Consider the following 19,040-nt stretch of genomic DNA (forward strand, 5'->3'; position numbering starts at 1 on the left):
TTTCCTCCTCTATTCAATCATTCAATCTGTCAAAAAGCATACATTATTAAATGCTTACTTTGTTTCAGGCACTGTGCACAGTCCTAGGGATAAAAAGAAAAGAAAAACAGTCCCTGACCTCAAGGAGCTTACATTCATTGAAAGAGACAAAAGGCTCATACATACTATAGTATATATAAAATGCATACCGAATAAATGAACAGTAATCTTAAAGAAGGTTCTAAAACAGTGATTTTTTATCTTTTATGCATCATGAACCTCTCTGACAATGTGATAAAGCCTACAGACAGACCCATTCTCAGAGTAATGATTTTAAATGCATAAAATAAAATGCATTGGCTTACAAAGGAAATCAATTATACTGAATTGCAATAATAAGATATTTTTAATTTATAAAATCAAAGTTGACAACCCTTGCTCTAGCAGCTGTGGGGATTGGAAAAGACCTCTGACAGAAAACATTGGATCTCAGTCTTGAAAGATGGCAAGGATACTGAGAGGCAGAAGAGAGGAGGGAGTACATTCTAGCTATGAGAGACAACAAGCACAAAAGAATAAAGATGAGAGATGGAACATTATGTGTTTTGAATTGAAAACAGGCCAACAACTAGTCATCAGATTAAATCATCAGATCTGCTTCCAACTGGTCATACACATTGGTGTTGAAAAGCACCAAACTATTCAATGTTCTGGGATGTCATCCTTGCCCTGGCTTGCCTTTACACTGTCCCTGGTGCTAGAATGAGTATTACACTACCTAACCCTCATCTCTCTATATTTGAATCATTCCCTCCTTCAAAGCAACCTCAGGTGACATATTCTTCCATGATGTCTTTTATGATCCCTCTGATTTCTCCATCCTTGAATATTTGGACCATTTTGTTTACCCATTCTTCTGAATTTATTTTTAAAAGATGCTCTAATATTTGTGTACATTTCATATGTTGCTTTGTTGCTCTCTAAAACTATAATCCCCTAGAGGGTCTGTTAATTTTTATCTTGATGGTCAGTATTATATAGGACACTGAGAAATTAAAGTATGCACTTCAAAATACAAAAAAAGGTAGTTGCATTGAAAGTCATGGATCTCAATATCTCTTAGATTACTTTGAAATTTTTAAAGTATATAGTATAACATGGTTAAGCCTTTCTCAAAGGAGACCAAGGTGACCTGGCTTTTGCCCCAAGGTCTCAAAAGTTAGAGGGTGCTGAAAGCTGTTACAGGCTTTTAGCATCCTTAACAACTGGGATCAGCACTTACTAAATAAGAACATAATTGGATAAAATAGTCTCTGCCAGATTTGGGAAGGGAGAGAGGAGAGAGGGAGAGAGGGAGAGAGGGAGAGAGGGAGGGAGAGAGGGAGGGAGGGAGGGAGGGAGGGAGAGAGGGAGGGAGGGAGAGAGGGAGAGAGGGAGAGAGGGAGGGAGAGAGGGAGGGAGAGAGGGAGGGAGGGAGAGGGAGAGGGAGAGGGAGAGGGAGAGGGAGAGGGAGAGGGAGAGGGAGAGGGAGAGGGGGAAGGGGGAGGGAGAGAGGGAGAGAGAGAGAGGGAAAGAGGGAGAGGGAGAGGGGGAGAGGGAGAGGGGGAGAGAGAGAGAGAGGGAAAGAGGGAGAGGGAGAGTGGGAGAGGGAGAGAGGGAGAGAGGGAGAGAGGGAGAGAGGGAGAGAGGGAGAGAGGGAGAGAGGGAGAGAAGGGGAGAGGGAGAGAGGGAGAGAGGGAGAGAGGGAGAGAGGGAGAGAGGGAGAGAGGGAGAGAGGGGGAGAGGGGGAGAGGGGGAGAGGGGGAGAGGGGGAGAGGGGGAGAGGGGGAGAGAGAGAGAGAGAGAGAGAGAGAGAGAGAGAGAGAGAGAGAGAGAGAGAGAGAGAGAGAGAGAGAGAGAGAGAGAGAGAGAGAGAGAGAGAGTCTGGTCTGTTCTTCTGACTTGGACTAGTTCATTCTTCTATAAGTAAGTAGCCTGGTGGTTTTCTGATCCTGGGGTTAACAGCACTAGTGTTGGACTTAATATGGATACCTAATCAGCTTTAATTCTACTGTAATTCAGAACATCCAAATTCAATAGATCTATCGGTCTCAGAATTCCCCAACAGAGGGGATTATAGGCTTATACCATCACCTCTGGTCCAACAAGATTCTTTTCCCTGTTGCTTTCCAAAGGCTGACCTAAGGAGTTGTCAATAAAGAAAGAAAAATAAGAAGAGGAAAAAGAGGAAAAGGAAAAAATATTTTTAAATTGGAAAAGATAAAAAATGGATAGTAAAGGCACTGCTGTCAGTAGAAGGATTTAGGTATTGGTAGTGAGAGGATGAAGATGTAGAGATAATAGATCCCAGCTCTTCAAAATTCTAGAGGACTCATTGAAAGAAAGGAGAATAAAACAGTATATAACAAATTCCAGGACCTCTAGCTCATGTGTAGTCTTGACAGAATTAGTTACCCAGATGACCAATGGACAACCTTTTGCATAAAACTTTTATCAAAAGATTCATATTGCTCAACTTGAAGCAACACAACATCTCTGGATTTGGGGATGTTGTTTTCCTTCTCCCTCTGAACCTTCTCAATTGAGCCAAATAAAAGCAATAAATAAAAAATCTGGACATAACAAAGATGAAACCACCTCCACTGCTCTCACTTAAAAGTGGTCCTGAATATATTTTTAGTATTCACTATAAATCAGTGATATTTTAACATGCTTGATTAACATGTTTAACAGGCATCCCCAAAATGCCTCTAAAAATTTCTAAATTTCAACAATTACCTTTCCAAAATCTCGAACATCAAACAAGTCAAAAGCCTCGAAGAGTTCACTTTTCCTCATCCCAAATGTCTCACAACAGGCCGTTAGGAAGGTTCTTATGTTCTTCAGACAGAGAAACTGAGAAGGAAAAAAAAGAATAATTATTAGTGGTCATTATGAATACATGTCCCCATCCAGGTTTTCTGTTTTGTCAGCTCACACATTTGTGGAGTCAAACCAATGCATGTGTCAATGGCACACTTTTTGAAAGCAAGCACAAAGGTTTTCCAGCAACTAGAACTGTGTAGTCCTGAAAGAATTTAGTCATCTCTATTAAGTAAGCAGGGTGTTATCTCTTTAATGACATAGTGGGTTATTTTGTTTGTTTGTTTTAATAAACAACAGGTTTCTAAAAGGCATCTAGCATGCCCATTCTCTCCCCAACACACACACACACACACACACAGTGATGCTCATTCCAGGGATCTGACTGGAACAAATGCCAGTAATGGTTAGTGAAAGCTGTGTAGGAGGAGTGATGATAAACACTGTGTGGCAGCCAGGCAGCCAATAAAAGTATATACAGGGACTGTTTTCACTTTTTAAAAATTCATGAGAGGCCTTTACAACACAAGCTAACTCTGCATGCAGGTCCTCGACATGGAATTGCTTATTTACAGATTAAAAGCCCCACATTCTGCCAAGACAGACAATAATTACACTCTTGGGGATTTGACAGCTACAGTCTTGCAATATTTTTTACATAATTAAGTGCCCAGCTCATAATTCACCCAGGAGCTGAACATAATTGCACACTACAGAGAGCACCCACGAAAGCCTCCCCTAACACACATTCAAATTTCCCCTTGTAGAGGAAAAATTCTGGTGCAGTCACAAAATTGCTTTGCTTGTTTTTAAAGTGTTTCCCTCAAAAGCAGACCTGGCATATCGAATGGCAATACCTACCACATGTATAAGAGAGAGAGATTAAAAACTGGGAGTCTGGTCCCTGCTGAAAGCAATTTCTAACCTCTCTGAGCCATAGGCAATGCTCAAAGATTTATTTACTAAATAATGTCAATAGATTGGTTGAGATCTGTATTCCGGAAGGTGTTCCCACACCAATGAAATCACAATTCCCTGATGTCTTAGCATCTCTGGTTTATTCCTGACCTCCCTTGAAGCACTCTTATGGGAAATCTATAAAACAGGGTCTTTTTCTCTCTGTTCAGCTCCTCCAAGACCAGTTACTGATTTCCTGATCTTTTCCATTAACAAAATACTCAGACTCTGCTTTAAGAAAGAGTGCCCAAGTACATTTTAGTTCCACAAAGAGCAGACCATTCTCAATCTTATTTATTTGTTCATTCTCAAGGGTACCACTGAATGCTATTTTTGTTTAGGTAATGTTTATCTGTTTTTAATGCAACCCCCTTGAGGTCAAAGACTATTTTGTTTTTATATCTCCAGTGCCTTTCACGTGGTTGGCACATGGTAGGCTTTTCATAGACACTTGATGAATTGTTATTAGATACTTAAAAGCTAAGATCAAAATCCTATTCCTGGCTTTCATTATCTCTAATCTAGATTATTGCAATAGTTCACACAGTAGCAAAATTGATATTTCTAAAATAGAAGTCAGATTGTCACTTTTCTGCATAAGATGCTTCAAGTAACTCCATAATGCTTCCAGGATAAACAAATTTCTGTTTGAGTTTTAAAGCCCTTCTTCACAACAAGGATGCAGTTCAGCTTTCCAGGCTGATTACATGATGCATCCCCTAAGAATTCCAAGATCTATCTCAACTGGCCTTATGGTTGTTCCCTAAAATGACTTTGCCCAAAAATTCACCTTGCTTTAGAACTTCCCTTTTTCTGTAAAGACCACCAAAATCTTTCAAAGTCATGCAGTCACAAGTTGGTATTATCCTCAATTTCTTAATTCTTCAAATTCCATATATCAAACTGTTTAGTACTTCTTATCATTTCTAGTTCCGCAATATATCCTCCATCCATTCTCTTCTCTCTACAAAGCATTTTACAATCTTTGTTCAGTTAAAACAACAAAAATGTATTAAGCACTTATTATGTGCCAGGCACTATACTAAGCTCTGGGGCTACAAAGAAAGACAAAAGCACAGTCTCTACCCTCAAAAATCTTACATTGCCACACTTAAGACATGAAAAATTGCAAGTATCAGACACATACAGTGTAAATGGAAAGTAATCTCAGAGAAAACACTCGCAATAAAAAAGACCAAGAAGGATCAGTAGAAGGTGGTTTGTAAGCTGATTCTTTAAGAAAACCAAGAGGTGGCAGTGAAGAAGAAGAGCATTCCAGGCACAGAGAAGAGCCAATGAAAAGATAAGCAGTTAGTAGATAGAGTTTTATGTGTAAGGAATAGCAAATAGGTCATAGTACCTGAACCATAAAGTACATGGAGGCATCTGAGTGGTATGAGATGAAGAGGATGGTAGAAGAGGGAGCTCTTGATAAGTTACCTCAATTTTTTTCAGTGAAGGGGGCAGCTAGGTGGCTTAATGGATAGAGAGGCAGGTCTAGAGGTCCTGGGTTCAAATGTGGCTTCAGAGACTACCTAGTTGTATGACAAGTCACTTAACCCCAATTACCTAGCCCTTACCACTCTACTGCTTTGGAAACAATACTCAGTATCAATTTTAAGATAGAAGGTAAGGGCTTAAAAATGTTTTTTTTTTTCAGTAGAATATGATACAAGGCCCTCATCTGAAACATTGTAAGAGGGAGAGCCTTAGGAGGTTTGAAGACAAATGAAAAGGTCTGAAAAAGCTGCTCTGGTAAGTGGAATTTTTTTAAACCATCAGGGAGATGTAAAAGCATTACTTTGCTGCAGTGAGGGTAGACATATTGAGATTATATAATATAAATTGATAATGGACCCAGTAAGCATGAATTTTTTCAGCTTCATTCAGTAGTACATGATTAGGAGGGAGCCACTAGTAGGAGTAATACAAGTTTTGGAAGTTGACAAGATATAATCAGCACTGGGACAAAGCCATCATCCCATTTCCCCTACACCACTAAAATAACCTACTAATTGGTCTCCATCCAAAGCCATCCCCCATACACCTGCCAGAATGATTTTCCTAAAGTACAATTTGAGGCTGCTAGATGACTCATTCGATAGAGAGGTCCTGGGTTCAAATGTGACCTCAGACATTTCCTAATTATAAGACACAGAGCAAGTTACTTAACCACAATTTCCTACCCTTATCACTCTTTCTCTTTCTCTTCTGCCTTGGAAATGATACCTAGAACTGATTCTAAGACAGACGGTAAGTTTTGTTTTTTTTAAATAAACAGATAAAATGTAATTCTATCTATTCTATCTCCTATTCAATGAAAGCCAATATCACCCTATTGCTCCTAGTATCAAATTATGCAACTCTGTTTAGTTTTTTAAATTCTTCACAACCTGGTCTCAACCTACCTTTCCCATCTAAATTATAGACTACTCCCTTTCTCATACACTATTGTATAACCTGGTTTTGTTTTGTATTTGCTGTCCCTAATACAGTATACTCTGTCTCTCATCTCTAATTTTGCACAGACTGTCCTCAGTGCCTGAAATATACTTCCCCCAAATGCTAGTAACCTCCCCTTCTCAAAAATGTTACCTTGTTTATATAAAGATAGATAAATACATATGTGTAAATGTATATGCATACATGTATGAATATATATGTGTAGGTGTATATAGGTATATTTTATGCATGTGAATATATGTATATGCTTATATGTGTATATGTATGTATATGTATAGATATGTATGTAGACAGACAGATGGATGGGTAGATAGATGATAGAAAGATAAATAGATGAATAGATGGATGGATGGATGGATGTGTGGATAGAGAGATGATAGATGGATAGAGATATAGAGATAGATAGATAGATAGATAGATAGATAGATAGATAGATAGATAGATGCATGGATAGAGAGATAGAGAGATGATAGATGGATAGAGATAGATAGAGAGAGAGATATGGATGGATAGATGGATGGATGGATGGATGAGTGGATAGAGAGAGATGATAGATGATAGATAGATAGATAGATAGATAGATAGATACATAGATACATAGATACATAGATACATAGATACATAGATAGATAGATTCTGCTTACTAATGTGATGTACATGTTGTTCTCTCACTAAAATATAAGCTCCCTGAGGGAAGGACTGTTCCATTTTCACCTGGATAGCCTCTGATATACAGGAGGTCTTAATAACCATTGGTCGGTCAGTTGACATCACTTCATGACCTATTTGCATACCTTTGCAAAGATTGTATGCCATGCCTGTAACTCTCTCCTTCCTCACCTCCACCTGTGGGAACCCCCTGCTCCCTTCAAGGCTCAGCTCAAATGCTGACTTCATTTAAGAGAAGTTGAGTGTCTGCCTAGAATCACTCTACTTGTAGGTCAACACAGCACAACTTGCCAGTAGACTAGAAGCCCTTTGGGGCAAGGGTTATCTCACTTCCTTATTTGTTTCTCTAGTCCAGGGCAGAACACATAATAGAGGGCAAATAAATGCTGATAAAACAATAAGAAAAAATGAGGCAGTGACAAAGTCTAGCCAACTTCCACCTTAAAAATAAGAAATTGGAAACTGTAGGATTACAGTTCTCTATATGAGGTCTAACCAAAGCAGAACCTGGCAAGATCGTCATTGCCTTCATTTCATAGACTAACATCAGCACATTTTTTTATTGTCCATGTCACACTGTTGACTCATACTGAATTTGCAATCCACTGAAAATCCAAAGCCTTTTCTCACATGAACCACTCTCAAGCAAGGACTTCCCCTTTCTGGATTAGGAATACCCACAGTCGTGTCGACTTCTAATATTAGAATAGTGCTTTATAGTATTCAAGGCTTTTTTTAAAATAATATTTTATTTTATCATTTCCAAGCATTATTCATTAGAGACAAAGATCATTTTCTACCCCCCAACCCCCATAGCTGACGCATGATTCCACTGGGTATCACATGTGTTCTTGATTCAAACCCATTGCCATGTTGTTAGTATTTGCATTAGAGTGTTTGTTTAGAGTCTCTCCTCTGACACGTCCCCTCAACTGCTGTAGTCAGGCTGTTGCTTTTCCTCAGTGTTTCTACTCCCACAGTTTGTCCTCTGCTTATGGATAGTGTTTTTCTCTTAGATCCCTGAAGATTGTTCAGGGACATTACACTTCCACTAATGGAGAATTCCATTACGTTCGATTATACCACAGTGTATTAGTCTCTGTGTACAATGTTCTCCTGGTTCTGCTCCTCTCGTTCTGCATCACTTCCTGGAGGTTGTTCCAGTCTCCATGGAATTCCTCCACTTTATTATTCCTTTGAGCACAATAGTATTCCATCACCAACATATACCACAATTTGTTCAGCCATTCCTCAATTGATGGGCATCCCTTCATTTTCCAATTTTTGACCACCACAAAGAGCGCAGCTATGAATATTCTTGTACAAGTCTTTTCCCCCATTATCTCTTTGGGGTACAAACCCAGCAGTGCTATGGCTGGATCAAAGGGTAGACATTCTTTTATCACCCTTTGGGCATAGTTCCAAATTGGTCTCCAGAATGGTTGGATCAGTTCACAACTCCACCAGCAATGAATTAATGTCCCTACTTTGCCACATCCCCTCCAGCATTCACTGCTTTCCTCTGCTATCATGTTAGCCAATCTACTAGGTGTGAGGTGATACCTCAGAGTTCATCTCTCTGATTTGCATCTCTCTGATTATAAGAGATTTAGAACACTTCTTCATGTGCTTATTAATAGTTTTGATTTCTTTATCTGAAAACTGCCTATCCATGTCCCTTGCCCATTTATCAATTGGAGAATGGCTTGATTTTTTTGTACAATTGATTTAGCTCTTTATAAATTTGAGTAATTAAACCTTTGTCAGAGGTTTCTATGAAGATTTTTTTCCCAATTTGTTGTTTCCCTTCTGATTTTAGTTACATTGGTTTTGTTTGTACAAAAGCTTTTTAATTTGATGTAGTCGAAATAATTTATTTTACATTGTGATTCTTTCTATGTCTTGCTTGGTTTTAAAGTCTTTCCCCTCCCAAAAGTCTGACATGTATACATGTATAATATGTATACTATTCTGTGTTTACCCAATTTACTTATGGTTTCCTTCTTTATGTTTAAGTCATTCACCCATTGTGAATTTATCTTGGTGTATGGTGTGAGGTGTTGATCAATTCCTAGTCTCTCCCACACTGTCTTCCAATTTTCCCAGCAGTTTTTATCGAATAGTGGATTTTTGTCCCAAAAACTGGGATCTTTTGGTTTATCGTATACTGTCTTGCTGAGGTCACTTGCCCCCAGTCTATTCCACTGATCCTCCTTTCTGTCTCTTAGCCAGTACCAAATTGTTTTGATGACTGCTGCTTTGTAATTTAGTTTGAGGTCTGAGACTGCAAGGCCCCCATCATTTGTGTTTTTTTTTTCATTATTTCTCTGGATATCCTTAATCCTTTGTTATTCCAAATGAACTTTGTTATGATTTTTTCTAAATCAGTAAAGAAATTTTTGGGGAGTTCAATGAGTATGGCACTAAATAGATAAATAAGTTTGGGTAGGATGTTCATTTTTATTATATTGGCTCATCCTATCCATGAGCAGTTAATGTTTTTCCAATTGCTCAAGTCTAGTTTTAGTTGTGTGGAGAGTGTTCTGTAGTTGTGTTCATATAGTTCCTGTGTTTGTCTCAGGAGATAGATTCCTAAGTATTTTATTTTGTCTAAGGTGATTTTGAATTGGATTTCTCTTTCTAGTTCTTGCTGCTGAGCTGTGTTGGAGATATATAGAAATGCTGATGACTTATGTGGGTTTATTTTGTATCCTGCAACTTTGCTAAAGTTGTTGATTATTTCGATTAGCTTTTTGGTTGAATCTCTAGGATTCTTTAAGTAGACCATCATGTCATCTGCAAAGAGCGATAATATGGTCTCCTCCTTGCCTATTTTGATGCCTTCAATTTCTTTTTCTTCTCTAATTGCTACTGCTAGTGTTTCTAGTACCATGTCAAATAGTAGAGGTGATAATGGGCACCTTGTTTCACTCCTGATCTTAATGGGAATGGATTTAGTTTATCCCCATTGCAGATGATATTAGCTGATGGTTTTAGATATATACTGTTTATTATTTTTAAGAACGACCCTTCTATTCCTATGCTTTCTAGTGTTTTCTAGTTCTAGTTCTAGTATGCTAGCTCTTAAATTTAAGTACCTGACTCTCCAAGTAGAAGTGTACATTTTTCTTACTTAGATTTCACATCATTCAATTTGCCCCATTGTTCCAACCTCTTGAGATCCTTCAAAGAATAGATTCTGCCATACAGTATATTTGCTATTCCTGGGGCAGTGCAGTAAGTGGCTCAGTAGATAAAGATCCAGGCTTATACTGGGTGCAACTGTAACCACAGATTCTTTGTAGCTGTGTGACCCTGGGAAAGTCACTTAACTGCCATTGCCTAGCCCTTACCACTCCTCTGTCTTAGAACCAAAAGACACAGTATTGATTCTAAAACAGAAAGTAAGGGTTTTTTTTTTTTAATATATATTAGCTATCCCTCCTAGCTTTGTATCATTTAACAAATTTGATAAACACAGCATCACTATCTTCATGAAAGCTATCGATAAAAACTGAATAGCATGGAACTGATGACAGCCTTGTAGCACTCAACTAGACAAAAATTTAGGTTTTATGTCAGGAAGATACTTCTTATCAATTAAAGTTGTTCAAAAGTACAATGAACATAGGGCAGCAAGGTGGCTCAGTGGATAGAATGCCAGGCCTGGTAATGGGAAGTCTTGGAGATGGGTGTATCTAGACTCAGATACATCCTAGCTTTGTGACCCTGGACAAGTCACTTATGGTAAGGGTAAAAGTTTTAAAAAATACAATGAATTGCCTCAAAAAGTGGTATATTCTCCCTCCTTCAAAGTCCTCCTGGAACAGCTAGATGACCACTGATCAGACATATTATAATGGAAATTTCTTTGGATACAAATTGAATTAGATGGCCACTGAGGTTCTTCTCAACTCAAATTTATAAGTTTAATTACAAAGATCTCCCTTTGAATGGACATTCATCTATCAAATCAACATTCCAAGGTCAGGCATTAAACTATTTGTGATTTCACCTAATTATATTACAATCTGGTCTCCATTTCACTATTATCACTAAAGATGTCATGATAAGCTTTGTTAACATCTAGATAAAACTTTATGTATAGTAGTTCCTGGTCAGCCAGTCTAGTAATTACATATAAAAAGAGGGAATGAGGCTAGTGTGATATGGCCCTATGTTCCTTACTTAAAAGTAGGGTTAGAGCTACAGATGGGAATTTGAGCCTTTTATTGCCATCCCAAATCCAGAACTGATATCCATCTGAAAATATTGCAACCAAAGATTAATTATGACATCATTTTATAATCAGGTCAGAGTGGCCACAACCCTGTTCCATCATCTAATCTTCAATAAGGATGATGTCAAATTAGTCCTGATAAATTGGGTAGTCTCTCTCTTTTTTTAAAAAATTTCCAAAGCAAAGGATCCCACACTACTCTCAGAATGGTTAACAATACAGTACTTAGGAATTAAAACTAGATCTGAATGACTAAACTTCAAAACAGGACAAAACTTTTTGTATTTTCTTTCTGATCACCATATTGAAGTTACAGCAACCCCAATTGGCTCATCCCCCTAATTGGGTACTTGAACTTGCAAACTGGGTCTCCAAACAGCAACTGACTACTACTTGCCTCAGGATTCTGAGAAGCTGAGGATTTCAGTAATATCTTGGATGAGCCCCCAAAAGTTAGGGAGGTAAAAAGGGGTTTTTTTCCCACTTAGGAAAGTCATAAAACTCCATGGCCACCTTGTATAAGATAAATACTAGTGGTGAGTGTGGGTGATGCATGAGAATGCTAACCAGTGTCCTTTACTCTGTAAAAATTCTTCTCCACTAGTAGGCTATTGCTGGAAGGGGAGAAAGCCATAGAGGAACACTGGTTATTGGACAAAGGAGTTCTAAAGGAGATATACCCAATGTATCCAAAAAGTGATCCTCTTTCTTCTTCATACTGAACTAGTTCACATCTATTTCAAGGGGCTTACTTCTCCTCTAATCAGAGTGTTTTTAAAAATTCTTCTAGTTATCAGGAGTTTGTTTTTTAAGTTTTGGAAATTTGTATTTAATTAATTAACTTAGAATATTTTTCCACAGTTACAAGATTCATGTTCTTTCCCTGCCCTCCTCCAACCCCACTCCTGTAGCTGATCCAGTTCCTCTGGGTTTTGCATGTGTCATTGATCAAGACCTATTTCCATATTGTTGATAATAATTGCACTAGGGTGATCTCTTAGAGTCTCTAAACCCAATCATATCCCCATCCACCCATGTGATCAAGCAGTTGTTCTTCTTCTAGCAGGGGTTTCTTGACAGAGATATTGGAGTGCTTTGCCATTTCCTTCTCCGGCTTATCTGACATATGAGGAAACTGAGGCAAACAGGGTTAAGGAACTTACTCAGGGTCACCCAGCTACAAAGTGTCTCTGAAGTCAGATTTGAACTCAGGGAGATGAGTCTTCCTGACTAGCAATCTGGTACTCTATCCACTGTGCCACCTAGCTTCTCTTTTCCCTTCTTACTAGTTCTCTATATTGCCTTGAGCTGCCTAACTGATAGTATACTAGTAAAATATCAGGCTCTTAATCCTCACCCTAAGATCAGTGCCCTATCTCTTCATTGCCTCCCATATTTAAATAGTGGCTCATACACAGACTGAGTCAACTTTGAAGGGCTATAGATTCAGTAGATTCCTCCCTTCATGTGTGAGTGGAGGGCAGGGGAGTTGATGATGTCATAAGTATAGAGGGAAAGAGAGCAGTTTGCTCCTCTCCTGGGATTGCATCAGAGATAAGTGAATCAGTCACAGCTGCCATAGTTCATTGTCATCTGCACATGCTCTATATGCTCACTCACTCTCAGTTCCCAGGACTCCATGACCAGCCTGGCCATCACACATCAAGGAAAAGAAATGCCAAGGGGAGGGGGGGAGAGGAAGCACCAAAGTCAGATCTAGGTTGTAATCAGGGCAGAAAACCTGAAGGAAAGGGGGAAGGCACAGAGGTTCAAACAGGTCTGCAAAATCCTAAAATGCAGGAACAAAAGCTTTCTGCGTTAGGAAATGTGGTTGAACTAGGCAGCTGTAATTTATCAAAAACAAACAAAGCCAAGGACGGATTTCAGAGGTACAGCCTCTCATAAATACTTCAGTGCTTGTAATAGCCTGGTTTCAGACAGGGGGAATATCTAAAGGTCAGGCTGTTAAAGTTCACCCTCAACTGACTGGGAAGCATCTCTGCTTTCTGCCTGCTGCTGCTGGACAGCAAAGCTGCTATGTCTTCAGAAACTCTTATCAGTTCCAAGTATGAGGTTTTCTTCCTTTGTACTGATAAAAGCTACTTCTCCTTTTACAGGCTGAAGGAATACAAATAATGCTCATTCCTTTTTCCATCCAAAAATATTTTTATAACAAAATTTTAAAAGTCAGTAGCTTAGCGGGAAATTAGGTGATCCAAAGGATGGAGGACTGGGGCCAGAGACAGGAGATCCTGGGTTCAAATTTGACCTCAGACACTTCCTAGCTGTGTGACCCTGGGCAAGTCATTTAACCCCCATTGCCTAGCCCCTACAGTTCTTCTACTGTGGAACCAAACACAGTATTTCTTCTAAAATGGAAGGTAAGGGTTTTAAAAAATGTCAATAACTTAGAAAAAAATACCTGATTATGAAATTACCAAATCAAGCAAAACATTCACACTTTATTTTTAAATGACTGCTTACATAAATTAGAAAAATGATTTTCTCCCAGGAAATCACTAGTTCTTGATGGGATTCTGGAAGTGGGGGAAGATAGGAATGGGGAGGAGAGATTCGTTACCCCTGCTTTACTACCAAACATACATATCCTAATACATATTTAATCATTATAATGATTAGTATAGTATTCTATATCCTTAAAAGATTATTATCTAATTTCTAATTTTATAAATGCAAATAGAAATGAAAATATTTTCCAAAGGATATATAGAATGAGGAAGAAGTCATTGGAGGGTAAGTCTCATTGCTTTTCTAGTCTATTCTCAAATCAATAGGCAAAGGTGGTTCTATCCCAAGTAAGGCAGGGTTTAGAGCCACTTTTTAAGTAGATGAAATCATGAAAATACCATTTTAATCAAAATTGTATGTTAAATATGTCAATACTATCCTTAATAATTGGTTCTTTGAAATAAAGAAAAATGTTTGGGGGTCACATTTTATCTACTGAAAGATGGTTCTACCCTAGATGATACTATATCCCATAAAAATACATCTGTGTTAATTTTATATTTGGAGCAAAGTATACATTATGTACCAGGGCAGCTAGATGGTACAGTGGAAAGAATGCCAAGTCTGAAGTCAGCAAGACTATCTTTCTGAGATCAAATCTCGAGTTAGACACTTACTAGTCATGTGACCCCTGGGCATGTCACTTAATCCTGTTTGCCTCGCTTTCCTCATCTGTAAAATGAAGACACACTGAAGAAGGAAGTGGCAAACCACTCCACTATCTTTGGCAAGAAAACCTCAAATGGGGTTATGAAAAGTCAGACAAAACTGAAAATGATTGAACAATAAAAATACATTAAGAACACAGTCTCCATGTATGGTCGTTTACTTTTGCCTTATAACCATTCTCTGTGCATCCAAACTGTCCCTTTGTCTATTCCCCCTTCACACAGCTACCAAAATGATCTTCCTAATGCTTGGGTCCTAATGCTCAGAAACCTTCAGTAACTTTCTGAATAAAGAAATAAAAACTCCTTGTTTTACATTCACATTCTTGCATACTATGGCTCCAATCTACCTTTCTAATCTCCTTTCATGCAATTACCCTTTTGTACCCTCTGTATTCCAGTCAAGCTGCCCTATGAACTGGATCCTTAATCCTACCCCTACCTAACCTGCTTCCACCCATTCTCTCCAGCTGCCCCTGCTCTGGAAATGGCTCCTCTCCTCATCTCTATTTGTTCAAATTCTTGTCTTCTTTCAAGGTTTCCCTCAAGTATCATCTCCTCCATGTAGCCTGCCTTGACTTCCATCTCCTAAGCAAAAGGAAAGGAGGTGGGAAAGGAACAAGCACCTACTACTTTTTTATTTTTTATAAGCACCTACTATGTTCCAGACATTATGTTAAATGCTGTCATTATGTGTTGCTAGAACAATTTTATCTGTGTCACTTCTCTCCCCCTTTCATATATTACTCTGTGTCATTTATATGCAGTTATGTCATATGCCTCCATTAGAATCAAAATTTCTTGAAGACAGCATAATGTCATTTTCCATCTTTGTATCACCAACAAGATTCATAATACCTTATTTATTAGGTGGCATAGTAGATGGAGCACCTGACCTGGAATCAAGGAGATCTGAATTCTAATCCAGTCTCAGACACTAACAGTGTTGACCTCAGACAAGTCACTTACCCTCTGTCTGCCTCAGTTTCCTCATCTGAAAAACAAGGATCATAATAGCATCTCCCTCCCAAGTTCATTGTAAGGATCATATAACATAATAATCATAATGTACCTAGCAGCACATAGTAAGCACTATATAAATGTTAGCTATTATTCATGATTATTTAGGAAAAATTTCATTTTGCTGAATTGACGGGGCTAATTTGACCCTGAGTGTACTAGCTATATTGAATCCATCCTTTGTAGGTAACCAAAAGAGAAGATCTTTCTTAGTGATGACCTTCAAGACAGGTTCTTCTAAGTGTCTTGGAGCAGACTGGGGTGAGGATATTGGGTGACTGCTGAGTTGCTGTAAATATCACAAAGGGACTCAGGAAGATGGAAAATATTGGCTTGGGCTATCGAAAATGTCATAGTTGGTTCAATCAAGAGACATGATGAAGGGCTTTATCATGTACTCCACAGTATGGCAATCCAACAACTTTTCATCTAAGAAATCCCCCAAGCCACAGTGTTGACATAGATGTCTCAGTTCTGCAATAAACACAGCAATGTTTTCACCAGCCTCTTGATTCAATTTGGGAAATTTAATTCTCTGACCGCTGGCTGATGGAGCTAATAAATCTACTTTCAATGACCTCACAATTCCAACATCTTCATCTTAGACAAAGCAAAATAGGAGCACACCATATGATTCTCAGTTCAGTTTCCTCAGTCTGATTTGATTTAAAAATAAAGATGATGATGATGACGATGATGATGAAGATGACGACAACAATGATGATGGGATGGTGGTGGTGACAGCATTTATATAGCACTTTCAAGTTTGTAAATTGATACTAATGGCAGCTGGTCACTCTGCATAAGAATTCTAAGAACGAGGCTGATTGACATGAAACTGAAATGGTGACAGCTATTTCTTTAAAATCATATTTGCTTATGTTAAATACTATATTTTTTTTTTCCAGAAACTTGCCAAAGTAGTCTAAAATGTGTTCACCAGAATGGGTGTTGTGTTGAGGATCAGTAAAGAAATGTAAATGGAGAGGTTGTTGCTGTAGAACTATTCTAGAAATCACCATGTTAAATGAACATAGGAATAATAGGAGCTAGCAATAAAAATTGCTTTTTTAAACAATAGCATTCATAGATATAAATTCTTTGTTCATTGGAATAGTTTGCATTCTGATTCCATTCTGTTCAAGTGTACCTTGTCTAGCTCAAATGTCAAAATCTCAAACCGGTACCAAAAGTTAAAAGGTAACTGATTAGACTATAAATTCCTTGAGGGCAGGGACTGTCTTTTTCTTCTTTTTGTATCCCCAGCATTTAGTATAATTTCTAATAGTATAACAGCGCTTAGTATAATTTCTAGTATTATAACAGGAACTTAATAAACATTTATCAATTATTGACAATTATTGATTTTCAGTGATCATCACCACCACTGACCCCTCTCCACTAATTAGAATAGTCCATCTCCCTTTGCTTGGATTGACCACCTATCCTAGCTCTGTGAAAGTCAGTCAGTAGTGTAATACCATCTCTTTCCTTCCTATTTAAGAGGATACCAACTTTTTATTAGCCTCTGGGCACCCTGAAGGGAGATAAATGCATTACAAAGTCACCACTTTCAAAAATCACATTCAATTTTTTAGTCATAGCACTTAAAGGCTGAATGCTTGGAAGGAGAATGGAGATGTCAATGTTACTTTGGGACTTCCCGGTTCACTTGCTAATAAAAGCTACTCATAATTATTTTTTGGTAAGAAAAACTTCACATTAAACATGATTTCTCACACAAAGTTAGCCAGGCTATTTTACCAATCGGTCCTCCTTTAAAGAACTGTTACAGGATAGATACAGTAGAGGGGGCAAAGAAAACATGTCATTTCATCATTCCATGAGTTATGAAAGGTTAAATGGAGTAAAAGGGCAGATTCCAACATGCCTAAACCTCAGATATAAAGAGTATGATTCATCCTCCAAAGGGAAAGAATATTTGGAATGGAACACCAAGAACAGCCCCATCCAGCAAAGGAACAGGCAACAGCATGCCAGACTCATCCCCTATGTAGGCAGGCTATAGAGGTTCCTTATTAGTGTACAACTTTTAAAATGAAGAATGAGGTGCCAAGTGACACAGGGATCTGTATCTGATTTATAGAGGTGAGTGCTTGCAATTACCATCCATCATTCTGGATCCTGAGAAAAGTGAATGAGGATTATCAAGGCCAAACTAAAATATGAAGCTTTGTGAGAATGCCTAGCCAGGCAGATCACTTGTCTTCTTCTATAATCTTCAAAATATAATTCCCCTTTTATAAATAGCCTGTGGAAGAGATTAACTGGAAGAGTGATTGTGGTGAGCTTGAGTAGTGGTCTTCTGGAATATTAAGGTTCTCTTCATATGTCTACCAATAGCCTTGCTTTCCATGATTTCAAAGAGTAATTTCTTTAATTAGCTCTGCCCACACTGAAAAGTTTTGAGGACTGACTAGAAAGAATTTTACAGTTACCTGGAGGCAGTGCTCTTATATTAGTCATTGCAACAACATTTAAAGTAGCAAAACAAGATCTTTGATTGTCATAGATTAAAATGGTCCAAAAAAAGAAAAGAAAAAAAAGGAAGCCCGTTCTGATGAAAAGAAATGCCAGTAACAACTGTTATACACACATGCACACACAAAATCAACAGTTTATGAATGGTCTTTTCCCTGCCCCAATCCCCTTACTTGATGGAGAAAAAAATGAAAGACATAAATGTGTCTTCCCCCTAAAGTACACTCAGCTCCAATAAAATGCTTCCCTATCTTAGGCTAGGGTCAGATAAAATTCCCTGATAGATACAACCACAGGGGTAACATCAGTTCAACAGTCTTCAGATTATCAACATTAGCAAAACAATAATCAATCAATAATAAAGTTATTAAAGACATACTGCCTGCCAGGCACTTGGGGAAAACTCTGGAGTTACAAAGAAAAGTAAAAGTCAATCCCTGTCCATTATGGACTCACAATCTAATGAGAGAGATGATAAGTTAAAAAAAAAAACAGATGAATAACCTAAGTATAGTATACAATAGAAATGCTCTATAGAGGAAAGGTCTAGAATTAAGAAAGATTGAGAGAGGTTTCTTGTAAAAAGTTGGATTTTAGATGGGATTTGGATGAAGCCAGAAAAGCTAGGATTCAGAGATGAAGAGGGAGAGTATTCCAGACATGAGGAATAATAGGAGAAAATGCCGAGAGCTGAGAGAAGATGGTGGGTGTTACTAAATCAAAGAGTAAGTAAAGGAGGAGGTGAAAGGCAAGATACAAGAAGACTGGTAAGTTAGGCAGGAAAGCCAAGGTTATAAAGAATTTGGAATGTTAAACAGAGGATTTGGTATTTGATACTAGAGGTGATCAGGAACTAATAGGATTTCTTGGGCATAGTTAGGATGACATAGCCAGACTGGCACTCTAGGAAGTTCATGTTAGCATTTAAATGAAAGATAGGCTGGAGTACGGAGACAGACAAAGAAGCAGCTATTGCAATAGTTCAGGTTTGAGGTGATAAGGTACAGCACCATGGTGGTGGTAGAATCAAAAGAGAGAAGGAAGTGAATTCAATAAAGGAAATTGATGGTCATTGGCAATAGATTGGATGGAGAGGGAGAGGCAGGGAAAGAGATAATGAGGAATTATGGGTGACACTCTAGACCAGTTTT

At 38.2% G+C, this 19,040-nt stretch overlaps 1 protein-coding gene across 3 annotated transcripts in view; it reads right to left on the minus strand.

Moving 5' to 3' along the window:
* Positions 1 to 19,040, minus strand: part of VAV3 (vav guanine nucleotide exchange factor 3) — a 439,950-nt gene that overhangs the window by 345,869 nt on the left and 75,041 nt on the right. For all 3 annotated transcript variants that reach the window (XM_001372319.4, XM_056819156.1, XM_016429056.2), the window contains exon 2: positions 2,758 to 2,874. In XM_001372319.4, coding sequence (XP_001372356.1) covers positions 2,758 to 2,874 — 117 coding nt within the window. The remainder of the gene's footprint in view (positions 1 to 2,757; positions 2,875 to 19,040) is intronic.

Source organism: Monodelphis domestica, chromosome 2 (assembly GCF_027887165.1).
Source record: "Monodelphis domestica isolate mMonDom1 chromosome 2, mMonDom1.pri, whole genome shotgun sequence".
Taxonomy (NCBI): domain Eukaryota; kingdom Metazoa; phylum Chordata; class Mammalia; order Didelphimorphia; family Didelphidae; genus Monodelphis; species Monodelphis domestica.